At 35.2% G+C, this 14,316-nt stretch overlaps 1 protein-coding gene across 1 annotated transcript; it reads left to right on the top strand.

The window, feature by feature from the left end:
* Positions 1 to 3,965: 3,965 nt before the first annotated feature.
* Positions 3,966 to 14,041, top strand: LOC112053849 (ornithine decarboxylase 2-like). The gene is made up of 9 exons (XM_024093433.2): positions 3,966 to 4,279; positions 5,200 to 5,317; positions 5,785 to 5,916; positions 6,958 to 7,078; positions 7,500 to 7,673; positions 8,847 to 8,978; positions 10,166 to 10,267; positions 11,743 to 11,969; positions 12,425 to 14,041. Exons 1-9 carry the CDS (start codon positions 4,090 to 4,092, stop codon positions 12,561 to 12,563), a joined length of 1,335 nt encoding a protein of 444 aa, XP_023949201.2. The 5' UTR covers positions 3,966 to 4,089; the 3' UTR covers positions 12,564 to 14,041.
* The last annotated feature ends 275 nt before the right edge of the window (positions 14,042 to 14,316 follow it).

Here is a 14,316-nt window from a genome sequence, read left to right as displayed (position 1 = left end):
ATTGCCCTGACCCTATACCCAACACATTTGAGGTGAATTATCCTTGTACTGCTGTTGAATTAATATCTTTGGTACAATGTTACAATGGGAGTGGAAAACTTTTCGCTTATATTACGACATAGTTATTTACACATACTCGTATTATTATAAAACAAATCGCCGCGTCTGTTTGTTCGCAATTTACTAAGAGACTTGTTTGTTAGTTTGAGAGACTAGAGAGTGATTTATGAGGAAGATTTTGGTGTATAATTTGTCAAAATTTATCGTAAATTGATTGCAATATTATGAAAAAAACTAGTATACGCCGCGTGGTTTCACCCGCGTGGTTCCCGTTCCCGTAAGAATACGGGGATAAAATATAACCTATAGCCTTTCTCGTTATATGGCCTATCTAACACTGAAAGAATTTTTCAAATCGGACGAGTAGTTCCTGTGATTAGCGCGTTCAATCAATCAAACAAACTCTTCAGCTTTATAATATTAGTATAGATAATTTGAAAAAGTCGTCTTGAAACTTTCGTTAAAGACGCTTGGGGATTTAGCAAAAACAATGTTTGGTGGGATATTATATATCTCTCTCTCTCATTTATAGATTTAAAAAAGTCTGTGATGGCATATTCTGTTTTAAAGGTAACTTAATTGTAAAAAATATCTTCTAAAAAATTAAAAGTAAAATCCTTTTTCAAAACAAGCTTTTATTTGAATGCGCTAACATGAAAAAAATATTTTTTTACTTTTAAATATCTTATCTACCTTTATAGTCATTGCATAATGTATATGATATAAATCCTCGTTGGGATATTATTGGTTGACAACATTTACTGGAAACAACAACTTTGACGACCTTTCTGGTGTTGTTGTTATTGGTAGTGCTGTGATTGTGCTCAACAGAGAGTCCCTGGGTTCGATTCCCACTGCATCGTCACTTAACATCAGATGAGATTGCAGTAACCTGTCATTGAATAAAATAAATATCTTTGTAGTCTAAAATATTCCTTCATAATATTTAGGTACTCTGTGTTGTGACATCTTGTATGTTCACAGCATATTGAAGCTGTCCTTGCTTTGAAGTTGGCCCATTCACAGCGCATATTCACGTAAACGTCGCATCGTCCTACAGCCGCTGGCAGTTTAAGGGTCAGCCCATGTAGGACGAAACATGACATCTAAAGATAAGATTGTCTAGTGTCTATCATGCTCACGTTATGACCGGCCGCATACACTCGTTTTCCGTATTCGTTTCTCTTGTTCGGAAAACCGAATGCATGAAATCAATATTAAATACATAATTCGTCGAATAATTTAGTTCACAGAGATACGATTTTGCTAAATAATTTACGAATCTAAGTAAATAAATATTTGTAATCCATATTCGGCTAACTTATGAGCAGTAGTCTCCTGTCAGAATGAGAGGAGTTAGGCTAATAGTCCACCACTCTGACCCAATGCGGATCGACTTCCGACAGACTTCACACTCGCAGAGAGTTAAGAAAATTCTCAGGTAGGTTGCACCACCATTATTTTCTGCGCCGTTTGAGACACGTGATATTATTTCTTAAAATGCTCATCATCATCATCATTAACAACCCATATTCGGCTCACTGCTGAGCTCGAGTCTTCCCTCGAAATGCGGCCCAATGCGGATAGGCAGACTTCACACACGCAGAGAATTAAGAAAATTCTCTGGTATGCAGGTTTCCTCACGATGTTTTCCTTCACCATTTGAGACACGTGATATTTAATTACTAAAAATACATAATTATATAAAAAAATACAACCGCTCCAAAACATTAACGTACCCACGAAATTAAAAAGGGAAAAATATCATTATAATATTTTCTACCTATTGATGAATTATAATTACTTTGAAGTCGGTGCCAAATCGATTTTGAAAATTCTTTTACTACTAGAAAACCACGTTATTTGTTAGTAAGGCTACATTTTATCATCATATTAACACGAAAACGGGAACTACGCGGATGAAACTGCAAGGCGTCGACTAACGATGAATATATCCCCTAATTTCCCACCCTTAGGGATTAGTTGGATGCAAGCGGCTCAGGATCGTGATGTTTGGAAGTCCCTACAAAATGCTTACGTCCGTCTATTGGTTGATATGATGATGATGATGTAATTTTAGCCTTGGAAAACGACATGGTATACGGTTTCTTATCAAATTAGTAGGTTTTATTTATAATAATATGTAACAACGATTATATATAATCGTATTTACATATTATATCATAGTAAATAGAATCTATGTGAATAGAAATTTAAAATCTTATGATAAGTGCAGTTATCTGGTGATCGTTAAGTGAGATAAACGTATAAAAGGTAGAGATAGATATTTAGGAGAATACAATTGCTGGTGACACTGTAACTGTAAGTGTGACTAATTCTTCTTGTTTTTAACCGACTTCAAAAAAAGGAGGAGGTTCTCAATAAGACGCGTATTTTTTTTTATGTTTGTTATCTCATAACTTCGTTAGTTCTTAACCAATTTTGAAATTTGAAAGAGAAGACTCCAAGATTGGTCCTATTTAATTTTCATGAAAATCGGTCCAATAATTTAGTAGTTTTGTGTTAAACTGCAATTAACTAAATTGCCCATATTGTGACGCTTTCGTACACACTAAATACAGAAAAATTAAATCTTTTTAACAAAAAATTTAATCACACAAAATCGCAGAAAACCTAAAAAGTGAAAAATAACATCAGAATATATGTAAATCAAGAAATATTTTCTTGATCTTATCACATACGAAGAATTAAAAATGTCGTAAAACGTTATAGTAAACTTTTTAGATACATTTTATTATTAAAGTAGAATTATCAAGATTTTTTTAGATAGAAATTGCCGGGTGGTTAGGGCAGGCCTGGGCCGGGGATGGCCAATCCCTCTAATTCAAGACCGAACACTTTGTTAGCTGATTGTACACAATTATTAATGTATATCACTTATATAGTGTAGTATTAACGATAACTATATTGTTCACGATTACTAATGACCATTAACAGCTAACAAAGCAGTCTAGAAATTAGATTAATGTGTATTTACATTACTGAATGCAATGATAATTTTATACTAAAGATCGGTTACATCGCTACAAAATCACCGAAAAAAGTGATCCGAATACAAAACTGATCGCACACATGCTCAATTTTGTCTTTAATTCCATTATTTATCTTTACTAATACATAAAGCTGAACACACACACACACATGAAATCACTGGCATGTCTCTCAATAAGTTCAAAGTTTTTATTAATTGTAAGCTTATAGAAAAGTCGTATTATAGTGTCAATGATTACGTAAATGACAAAATTGCTTGGAAATGAAATGTATTACATGACAGGCTACTTATATACTGGTGATAAACTGAAAAAGGATAAACCTGGCCGAGTTTGTTGTGGGCTCTTCTCGGACCAAGGCGCGTGTGGAACCCTCGTAACTTTAATTTTAAGTTTTCGAATAATTATTATCACCATTATCTTAAGTTTAATAACCTGACGTTTCGAAAGAGCTTGTAAACTAAGCCTATTTGAAATAAATTAATTTTGACTTTTTGAAGAGTTTGTTTGTTTGATTGAACGCGCTAATCTCAGGAACTACTGGTCCGATTTGAAAAATTCTTTCAGTGTTAGATAGCCCATTTATCGAGGAAGGCTATAGGTTATATATTATTCCCGTACTCTTACAGGAAAGAGAACCACGCGGGTGAAACTGCGTGGCGTCAGTTAGTTTATGTATATATCGTTTTTACACTTCCTAAACGCACAACTTGACATTGTAGACGATATTTAGGTATTATTTGTTTAAATAACGTTCGCTGTTCACCACAACTGACATTGAGATGTGGAAATTTCCTCTTTTGAGCGCCTCATTTTTCACAACCTAGTAACACATCTAACAGTATTTAACATCATAGACTAAATGTCGTTGCGATTGTTTTAATTGATTATGATGAGCTCCGCAGTCAGTTATTGTATAATTCTTTTCGAGCACATATAATATAATTTGTAATTTTAAAATAACAAAGTTATTAACGTTCTTATAAGTATAAAATTAAAATTTTATTAATTTAAGAAAATGGACCAAAGCCAAATGATGAGTAGGACGAGTGTATATGTTTTGGAGAATAACACTCCTGAAGACGTCGCTCAAGCCATGATAGAAGGAGGGCGGCAAAAGGAGCCTTTCTATACATTCAACTTGGACGCGGCGTACCGACATGTGGAGCATTTCAAAAACATGATGCCGAGAGTGCAGATGTTTTACGGTAAGACATGTTAATCATTACAATACTGTAGAACCTCGATATGTTTAATTTTGATAGGTCGAAAATCTCCACAACTTGAAAAAGAAGCTTGTGCCATTCTCGTCAAGCCTCTGTTACTCGAAATTTCTACTCAAGTCAAAGTTCAAAAATCAATTTCATTTTCAAAAACTAAATAATAAATAAATATACTTAAACAATACACATCACTATCTAGCCCCAAAGTAAGCATACAGAGTAGCTTATGTTATGGGTGCTAAGATAGTTGATATTATAATATTAATATACAATTATATACTACATATATATTATATAATGTATAAATACACACAGACACTGGAAAACACCCATGCTCATCACACAAATATTTTCCAGTTGTGGGAATCGAACCCACGGCCGTGGCTGCAGAAAGCAGGGTCACTACCCACTGCGCCACGCGCCCGTCAGATTGTCGTGTTATTAAAACAAATTGTAAATATCTATTTACAATTTGTTTTAATAAAATAAAAATCTTTAGATATATAGACTTTTCGTTGAAATAAGCGTAGGGGTAAGGTAGGGGTAGGGTAGGGTAGTGTAGTGTAGGGTAGGGATAGGGAAGAAGTGCACTTAAGTCAAAGCGAAGCTTGACCGGGTCTGCTAGTATTGTATAGTTATTGTTTATATAAGCTATCTCAACTATAGCCTGGCAAGTTCGCTGATGACACTCCCATGACATGCGGGCGACGGGGGGAAAGACTGCGCGGGTGAGAAATCGTGCGTGCTGGGAAGTAAGGTGCATCACTCGTGGGTTTTTCGTTCATCGCTACACGCCCCCTGCCCCGCGCGGATTTTCGGGAGTGTTACGAATGAAGTTGCCAAGCTATAATACATTTCGTATTTTTTCTTTATCTGTCAAGTAGCTTATTTCATTTTTATTGCAGCTATGAAAGCGAATGACAGCGACAAAATGATAAAACTGGCCGCAGCTCTAGGCCTGGGCTTCGACTGCGCCTCGCCGGGAGAGATCAGTAAGATACTGCAGCTGGGCGTTTCACCAAGGTAAATTACAAATATATTAGACTTGTTGGAGCTTAAGAGTATATACCGGATTTCCCGTAAATTGTACGGCATACTCTACAGGACGATAGCTGGCATCACGCTCTTCTAAAATAACTTAATATATTAAGTAAATCGAAATTTTTCGGTTTTTAAGTTGTATTTATTGTTCTTCAAAATAAAAAAAAAACCTTCAGTGCAATTTACCATGTGCTGAATAAAGACTTAAACGTGAATTTTTTATTTGGTAATTATTTTTTAATAGTTTTTAATTTTTGCTACTACGTATAGAGTAAGTTTTTTTTTTCAAATAACGAGCCTATAATAATTTTTTTATGTTACACGATTTGTATTGCGTTATTTTAGTAGGGCTTGATGTCAGCTATCACCCTGTAGAGCATGTCGTATTATTAACAGGACACTCTGTATAACGACTAATATAAAATAAAAGTAATGTGGTTTTGTTTCAGGAGTATAATATTCGCAGTGCCAACAAAAACTGCAGAGTGGATGACGTACGCCCGAGAGTGTGGCGTTCGACACACAACGTTTGATTCTTCATACGAACTGAAGAAAATCAAGCAATATTGGCCTGATGTTGGGTATGAGATTTAGTGTGTGACGTAGTGAGATGAGAGAATTCAAATTTATTTACCACGCGACGCTTAGGATTCTTTTTTTGAATCCCTTGCTTCGGTCGTAGTTCAGTCTTAGAATCCTTTGCTTGCTCGACATTCAATACGCGCTCTTGCCGTTTTAATTTCGTTGCCTTGCTATATTTCATTCCAAACACACTGTCACTAGGTACTAACATTAAATCCATGCTACAAATCTACTACACTACATCAATAAGTTAGAGCCTAGTTCGGTGAGGGCAAGATGCCACATATCCTAGTATACATTGGCATCTTTATTACTACAGCGCTTGGGCGGATTCACTATGTAATTCAGACCAATGACTCTACGAACAGGTCGTAAATTGTAACGCAGAATACAAATTAATTTATTCTTTAAATAAATAGACATAAAAAAATGTGGAACAATATAACTATATGACTTTCTTTCAATTGATACTGTCCAATCAAATCAGTTTTTACGGCCGCAACCGAAACCGAATTTCAGCTTTAGCCACAGTTTCTATACTAAGCCGAAACCCGTTATTTTGCCGAACCTTGATCTATAATTTATTTAATAGTTCTTTTTTATTTTTACCAATTTCAATATAAATATAAAATACAAAACACTATTAAAAATTTATAAAAAAAAACAACTCTCCCGCTGCGGGAAATTTGAGTGCCAAAGCAACCGGTGGTCAGGGCTTCGTAGTGAGAAACCTCCTCACTATAAGCGCCGTCTCAAGAATCACTGCCTTTTGTATCCGACTCTTGATCCAACAGTTAGCGAAAGCTTCTTAAGGTGTTGGTCGAAGCTTTTCGCTATAAGACCATTGACTGAAACAACTATCGGAACAATAATAGTTGACTCTTTGATACTTTTCCATTTCGGCTTTAACCAGATTATCGTCATGTTGACCACATATTATTGTTATAACCGCTGTAACTGCAACTAGTCAATTTAGACCATCTAGGAAACTAACTGGTTTCCATCGAAGGGGAATCTCATTATAAATGAAATTCTTTCAGATTGTTAATCCGTATCAAAGTTGACAGCGACAGCATATATAAACTTGGGGAGAAATTCGGTTGCGACTTCGAAACGGAAGCTACAAATTTATTGGAAGAAGCGGCTTCACTCGGCTTGAAGGTAATGGTGAAATATAATATTGTTCTATGGCTTGTGCCTTTTCCCTGGAATTGAGGTAGATTTTAAGGTTTCATAATAGGATAAATAGATAGCTTTTATTAAAAATGGACTGTAAAGTGAGTGTGAGAGGCATGCCAGAAAAAAAACTATACTAATATTATAAAGCTGAAGAGTTTGTTTGTTTGTTTGATTGAACGCGTTAATCTCAGGAACTACTGGTCCGATTTGAAAAATTATTTCAGTGTTAGATAGCCCATTTATCGAGGAAAGCTATAACTATATTTTATTCCCGGGAACGGGAACGGAAATGGGTACCACGCGGGTGAAACTGCGCGGCGTCAGCTAGTAGTCAATACAAATATGTTAAACTGAATTAATTTCTGTCTTCGAAGATCTTCGACTTTAAGTATTGCTTTTTCAGGTGGTGGGTGTAGCATTTCACGTAGGCAGCAGTTGCTCCTCAGCTATCAGTCATGTCGAAGGGTTGCAAATAGCGAGGGTGTTGTTTGACTTCGAAGCGCGCGCGGGCAGAGGCATGAGCATCGTCGACATCGGAGGAGGATTCCTGAGCGATAGGATTGATAGAATTGATCAGGTATACCACTCTGATAGTAACCGTGATAGTCCAGTGGATATGACCTCCGATTCCGGAGGGTATGAGTTCGAATCCGATCCGGGGCATGCACCTTCAACTTTTCAGTTGTGTGCTTTTTAAGAAATTAAATATCACGTGTCTCTAACGTGAAGGAAAACATCGTGAGGAAACCTGTATACCAGAGAATTTATATTTAATTATTTCTTAATTCTCTGCGTGTGTGTAGTCTGCCAATCCGCATTAGGCCAGCGTGGTGGACTATTGGCCTAAACCCTCTCATTCTGAGAGGAGACTCGAGCTCAGCAGTGAGCCGAATATGGGTTGATAACGAAGATACCACTCTGAACACGAAGCGTATAGTTCGCAGTAAGCGAATTATACGCCTCGTGTATCAGTCAATCAGTTACATCAATATATAGAATATCAAGGTAGCTGCTGTAAATCGTTGAAGCCCCCATTCGCACGAGAGTTTTTTTAACGGACGTTAATAATACGATTCGTTCAAATACAACAAATGCATTCCCAAGTATATGTTCACACGACAGCGTTTTTAAAATATGACGCTTTTTTCGAGCAGTGTTGCATTTTTAATTTTGGGCGGTAGAAATAGACCTTCATTTAACTTTAAAATATATTTGAACGCTTTTTTAACGACCGTTAAAAACTCTCGTGCGAATGAGGGCGAAGAGTTTTCTCGTCTGTGTTTCGACTCCGTCATTAGATCGACTCCAGACCTTTATTAAATTGTAATGCTTTAAAATACTTAACGAAAAATTAAGAAGAGCAAAACGCTTTCGAAAGTACCTACCTCTCAATGTCTCTAGGAATCCATCATCAGTTCCTGGTTTCCTTATCATGGACCACCCTCGGTATATTTCCTTTTCAACAAAAAAAAAAGAATTACCAGAATCGGTTCATAAAAGACGAAGTTATGCGCAAACACACATACACAAAATATATGTTGGGTGAATTGACAAATTTTTTAACCGACTTAAAAAAAGGAGGAGGTTTGCAATTCGACGCGTATGTTTTTTTTAATGTTTATTACCTGATAACTTCATCATTTCTTAACCAATTTTGAAAATTCTTTTTTTGTTTGAAAGAGTATACCTAGATTGGTTCCAATTAATTTTTTTGAAGTATGTTAAAAATAAACATAAGTTTCGTCTACAGGTATCTGAACTAATAAATAATGCCCTGGAAGAACTGTTCCCCGATGATAATGTCCAAATAATAGCAGAGCCAGGCAGGTATCTGTGTGACACCACTAGCGATTTATACTGCAGCGTCAACAATATTCGACGGGTATTTTTTTCTGACTATCTCTTATACTATAAATCTTTTATTATACAGAGGGCCTAGTGGCAGTTTGATACTGTTACTGTCACGTAACGTAAACGAATTTCTAAGGAATTGAAACAGCGCCATCTAGTGGCATTACTGTACAACTGTTTCAAATCCATAAATTTGCGTTTACGTCAACGTGATTTCAGTATGAAAATATTGAAAACTCCCACTAGGCACATTGTATCATGAAAAAAATCGAGTATCTTTAGACATTTAATAAAATTGTCAATAGTTGACATAATATGGTAAAAGAAAAACTGCATAACACAAAAATACCACTTTTTAGACTTTCTAATCACCCTGGGCAGTGCCGAAAGAGCCGTGATAGCCCGTGATAACCTCTGCCTCCAATTCCGGAGGGTGTGGGTTCGAATTCGGTCCGGGGCATGCACCTCCAACTCTTCAGTTGTGTGCATTTTAAGAAATTATATATCACGTGTCTCAAACGGTGAAGGGAAACATCGTGAGAAAACCTGCACACCAGAGAATTTTCTTCATTCTCTGCGTGTGTGAAGTCTGCCAATCCGCATTGGGCCAGCGTGGTGGACTATTGGCCTAACCCTCCTCATTCTGAGAGGAGACTCGAGCTCAGTAGTGAGCCGAATATGGGTTGATAACGACAAATCACCCTGGGTACGGGTAAAAGATTTACGAGGATTTGTCACACTTGGAGCTACGAGTACAGAAGCTCTGTTTTTTAAATCGAAAATAATATACAAATTAGAATCAATCTGGCTGGGCCGATTGAGGTTAACTTAATTGATCCAGGTCAGGCTGGTGGGAGGCTTCGGCCGTGGATATTTATCACCCTACCGGGAAAGACGTACCACCAAGCGATCTAGCGTTCCGTTACGATGTCGTGTAGAAAACTTAAGGAGCGTAGATTTTTATACTACTCTTTACACACTTGTCCCGCCGCTTCTATCTTAGATTGCATCATCACTTAGCATCAGGTGAGATTGTAGTAAAGAATGAAAAAAACAATCACCATTCGCAATGCAAGTATTTACTTAACTTTGTTTTTTTTAACTGAGTTTCTGAAAGAAGCTTTTAGTAGTAGGTAGTCTAAGAAAAACCAATGAAATTCCTTTTACCCTTAAATGCTAATAAAATATTAAAATGAAATTTCAATTTGAATTTTCCAGGCAATGCGCGGTGGTGAAAATGTTAATATGGTTTACTTGAACGATGGGCTATACGGAACTCTAAGATATTGTGATTCCTGGCAAACAGTGAAAATATTTGGGGTAAGATATTCTTAATACGTTTTCCATTATGTGATTGTATTCATAAGAATAAATTCATCAGAACATCAGTTATACAGGATGCTCGGGAATGTTTTCCATAACTCTTTAAGGAAAATTAATTAAAAATATTTATGGAACATTGTGCTCTAAAATGAATAATTTCGGTGTAAAAAAAATTTTTTTTGTAAATAGATCTTAAATTGTGTCCCCTAAATTGCATCTTTATACTAACTTATTTGTTGATTAATATCATGAAGTAGCTTACTAGTGAAATGCGGAATCTTACCACCAAACGTACGGTTACGTATTTTAAAATGCAAGGATAGGTAAAGGCGTGTGTTACATGGATAGACAAAATTATTTGAATTACTTTGTATGAAAACCTAAAAAGTTTTTTATTTAGTTATGAAAAAAAATGTTATGCACTTTAGCTCTTATGAGTGGACTTGTCAACACCTTGAAGTTATGGGAAATACTCCCGAGCACCCTGTACATACGTGATAGATTAGTGTACCTATAATTATTTTTGTATCTATTTCCATTCCGGGAAGACTTAACTTTTATTATTGTTGTAAGATATTACAGAGTGATACTAAAAGAGTGTCAGAAAAATAATTATAACTTTTTTTTTTTAAAGAATATTTGCCATATTTTTTATAATATGACCAGTATTCCCATTCCCCTCCAACTAGTCGGGAAAGACTGTGCTAGGAGTGGGTAGGACAATAGACCAACGGGGCGGAAATCGACACCACCCTTCGGTGATGAGTCCAACCGCTCTTACCGTTGAGCTATTGAGGCTTTAAGAGTGGATGTTCGGTTTAAAGATTTTATTTCTCCAAAAGCAAATGTTAAGCAACAGTTTAGTTTTTTGGTAAACATGTTTCGATGTCACACGTCACCAATCAAATCCTTTGTCCGTTTATATCTACGCAGTGTGTCTGTAGATATAAACGGACCTATTCTTTGATATATATATATTGAGTATACTTACAGTACGTGGATGACATTTTGTCATTTGATTTGATGTTTATTTTAATAGCTTGATAACAAAGACCAAAATAATAAATAGGCCAGCTGGACTACAGGATTTGGTTGACAATTAAATAATAATAATTGATAATAAGTTTCTTCAACTCTTAGCCGCTGAAATGTCCCGTGCAACCACAATCGTTGCATTGCAAGCACCCCTAAATCATAATGCAACCAAAATGGTAGCATGAATAATGACGCGTACTTTGTCCATGCAACGAAAATGGTTGCATAAATATTGACTTGTATTTTGTCCGTGCAACCAAAATGGTATCATAATATTCGTCTTAGTACCTATACTACGAGTATATTATCGCGACACTCAAGTAAATACACATTCAGCAGCATGGGCTCCCCTACCATTAATATTATGGCTTTCTTTATGTGAGAGAATTTTTTGTTCAATATTTCAAAGTGTACCTAACTCTTCGTATTTTTTCCAGAGACCAGGAGATACAACAAATGAGACTCTCGAGAAAACAATCTTGTGGGGTCCCAGCTGTGACTCCACGGATCGCGTCTTAAAGGATGTGGATATTATGTTGCCTCGATGCACTCCTCTTGATTGGCTGGTGTTTCCTATTCAAGGAGCGTATTCATTTGGTTTCGCCTGCCAGTTCTCATGCCTGCAAAGACCGCAGATGCGATGCGTTGTATCACAACAGTTGTGGTAAGTATTTAGACTTTAAATTTTGCTATTTCTAATCGAAAAGTATACCTACTAGTCAAAAGATCAAATAATTCGTAATTTTGACTAAGGTTATTTTACAATAAATGTTAGGCATTTCATTAATTTCATTTATTGAGTTTCGACCGTAAATGTTACGCATTTAATGTGATTAATTAATTGAGTTTCGAAACTGAACTACTGTTCAGTAAGTTATATTAAGTTAGTAGCTGGATTCTAAGGGCGGACGTGCTAATAATTGGAGATAAGCAGCAAATCATGGACTTTACGCTAACTTATTTGTTCAATTATTAATAAACTAGTTGTGGAACAATAGATAAACCATAAATAAACAGACATACATACATACATGCTAATATTAATTCTGGTCTGATACACAACCCTCCTTTCATCCTCGCTGAAGTTAGGTAATATTAATATGTTTATTTAATTTACAGGGCTAAATTAAAAGACAGCAAAGTATTCGCTCAAGACGATTTTGAAACAAACCCGGACATTTCTGCACCACTACCTTCTTCTTTACCTCCGATAATTAAGAAGCCAAGTTTTCTAAAGTCCAATATTTTAAAATTTTAAGTGATAATAAACTAATTTAAGGTGTTGTGTATATACTAATTTCATGTGTAAGTGTTTAGTAAATAATAATTAACTAGTTGACGCCGCGCGGTTTCATCAGCGTGGTTCCCTTTCCCGTAGGAATATGGGGATAATATATATATAGGCCTATAGCCTTCCTCGGTAAATCGGCTAATCGTGAGCAATACAAGATTTTAGATGTCAGCGGTATAGTTAGGGGGCGGCGGCAGAGTATCACCCCGCGCACGAAATTTTCCGAAAGCTCATAAAAATTGTATCCTAGTATACTATTATTGGATCACTTAGTATGATATTATACTAAAATACAAATAAACTCTGACTTTTACAAATTACTAAAGTAATTTTATACACGCCGAAAACTAACTTGACCCAAGTTATTTAAACTTTACTTGAGTTAAAGCTTACATTACACTCTCAAAGGAATTTCTTAGCAAATTCTGTTTCTTGAATTCAGCATTACCCGTTAACTTTTTACAACTTTTATAAATAAAATATCGTCCGTCTTCATTTCATAAAAGAAACGAAAAAAGTTTTAGTAGATTCACGACTTAGATTATTTGTAATAGATTTTCTTTTCTTTTATAAATTGTACAGGGTTAAAACACCTTTCCTTTTTATCATTCACTTTTATTGCATCGTCTATTTATTTTAATTAGTGAAAGTGCTACATGGAAGTTAAGTGCTACATGGAAGATCACTTGAACAAAGTGACCTAAAGACGTAATAGTTAGTGAAAGACTAAGATTAAGTTACATTATCTTAGCATAATAATAATATATTATAAGTTTAGGTTAAAGCTAAATTACTAATTAGTCACATAAGAAGCTAGATCGTAATTTTATGAAGTACCAAATTGGTACTTTACAATGTAAAAAAAAATGTTTTAATTGTTTTTTAAGTGTAATAAAACTGTTTTTTTTTACATTTACTTTTATTTCATAGTTTATTTAATTTATCTTCTATTAAATAAAATTCCCGTGTCACGGTGTTTGTTACCAAACTCCTCTGAACTGCTGGACCGATTTTTATGAAATTCGTATGCATATCGGGTAGGTCTGAGAATCAGCAAACATATGTTTTTATACCCCTAAATGATAAAGATGGTCTTACCCCAAAATTTATAAAGAAAAACAACGTTTGAAACAAAAATGAAAATAGTCTAGCGGCCTCTGTGGCGCAGTGGTGTGCGCGGAGGATTTTCAAAACGGAGGTCCTGGGTTGATGCCCAGATTGTAATTTTCTTAATTGGTTCTCGGCCGTGGCTAGTTACCACCCTACCGACAAAGACGTACCGCCAAGCGATTTAGCATTTCGGTACGATGTTGTGTAGAAACCGAAAAGGGGTGTGGATTTTCATCCTCATCCTAACAAGTTAGCCCACTTCTATCTTAGACTGCATCACCACTTACCATCAGATGAGATTGTAGTTACGGGCTAACTTGTAATGAAAAAAGAAAAAAGAGTCACTAATATTTAATAGTAGGTACTTGTACAAATCACAAACAAATATGTATTTAATTGAAATTTAAAACAATAATAGAATTTTAACAATATAAGTATAAAGTACAAAACATTATTAAAAATTTATAAAAAACATCTATATTATATAGATGTTTTTTATAAAATTTATAAAAAACATCTATATTATATAGATGTTTTTTATAAATTTTTAATAATGTTTTGTACTTTATACTTATATTGTTAAAAATTTAAAAAAAGAAGTAATAAATAA

This window comes from Bicyclus anynana, chromosome 6 (genome assembly GCF_947172395.1).
Source record: "Bicyclus anynana chromosome 6, ilBicAnyn1.1, whole genome shotgun sequence".
Lineage (NCBI taxonomy): Eukaryota > Metazoa > Arthropoda > Insecta > Lepidoptera > Nymphalidae > Bicyclus > Bicyclus anynana.
Note: the sequence above shows the minus strand (reverse complement) of the source record. Positions and strands in the feature narration are given on the sequence as shown.

Coding starts and splice junctions, on each gene's coding strand:
- LOC112053849 (XM_024093433.2), top strand. CDS start 4,090: ATGGACCAAAGCCAAATGATGAGTAGGACGAGTGTATATGTTTTGGAG. Junction 5,917..6,957: donor CAATATTGGCCTGATGTTGG/GTATGAGATTTA, acceptor AAATTCTTTCAG/ATTGTTAATCCGTATCAAAG. Junction 8,979..10,165: donor GCGTCAACAATATTCGACGG/GTATTTTTTTCT, acceptor TGAATTTTCCAG/GCAATGCGCGGTGGTGAAAA.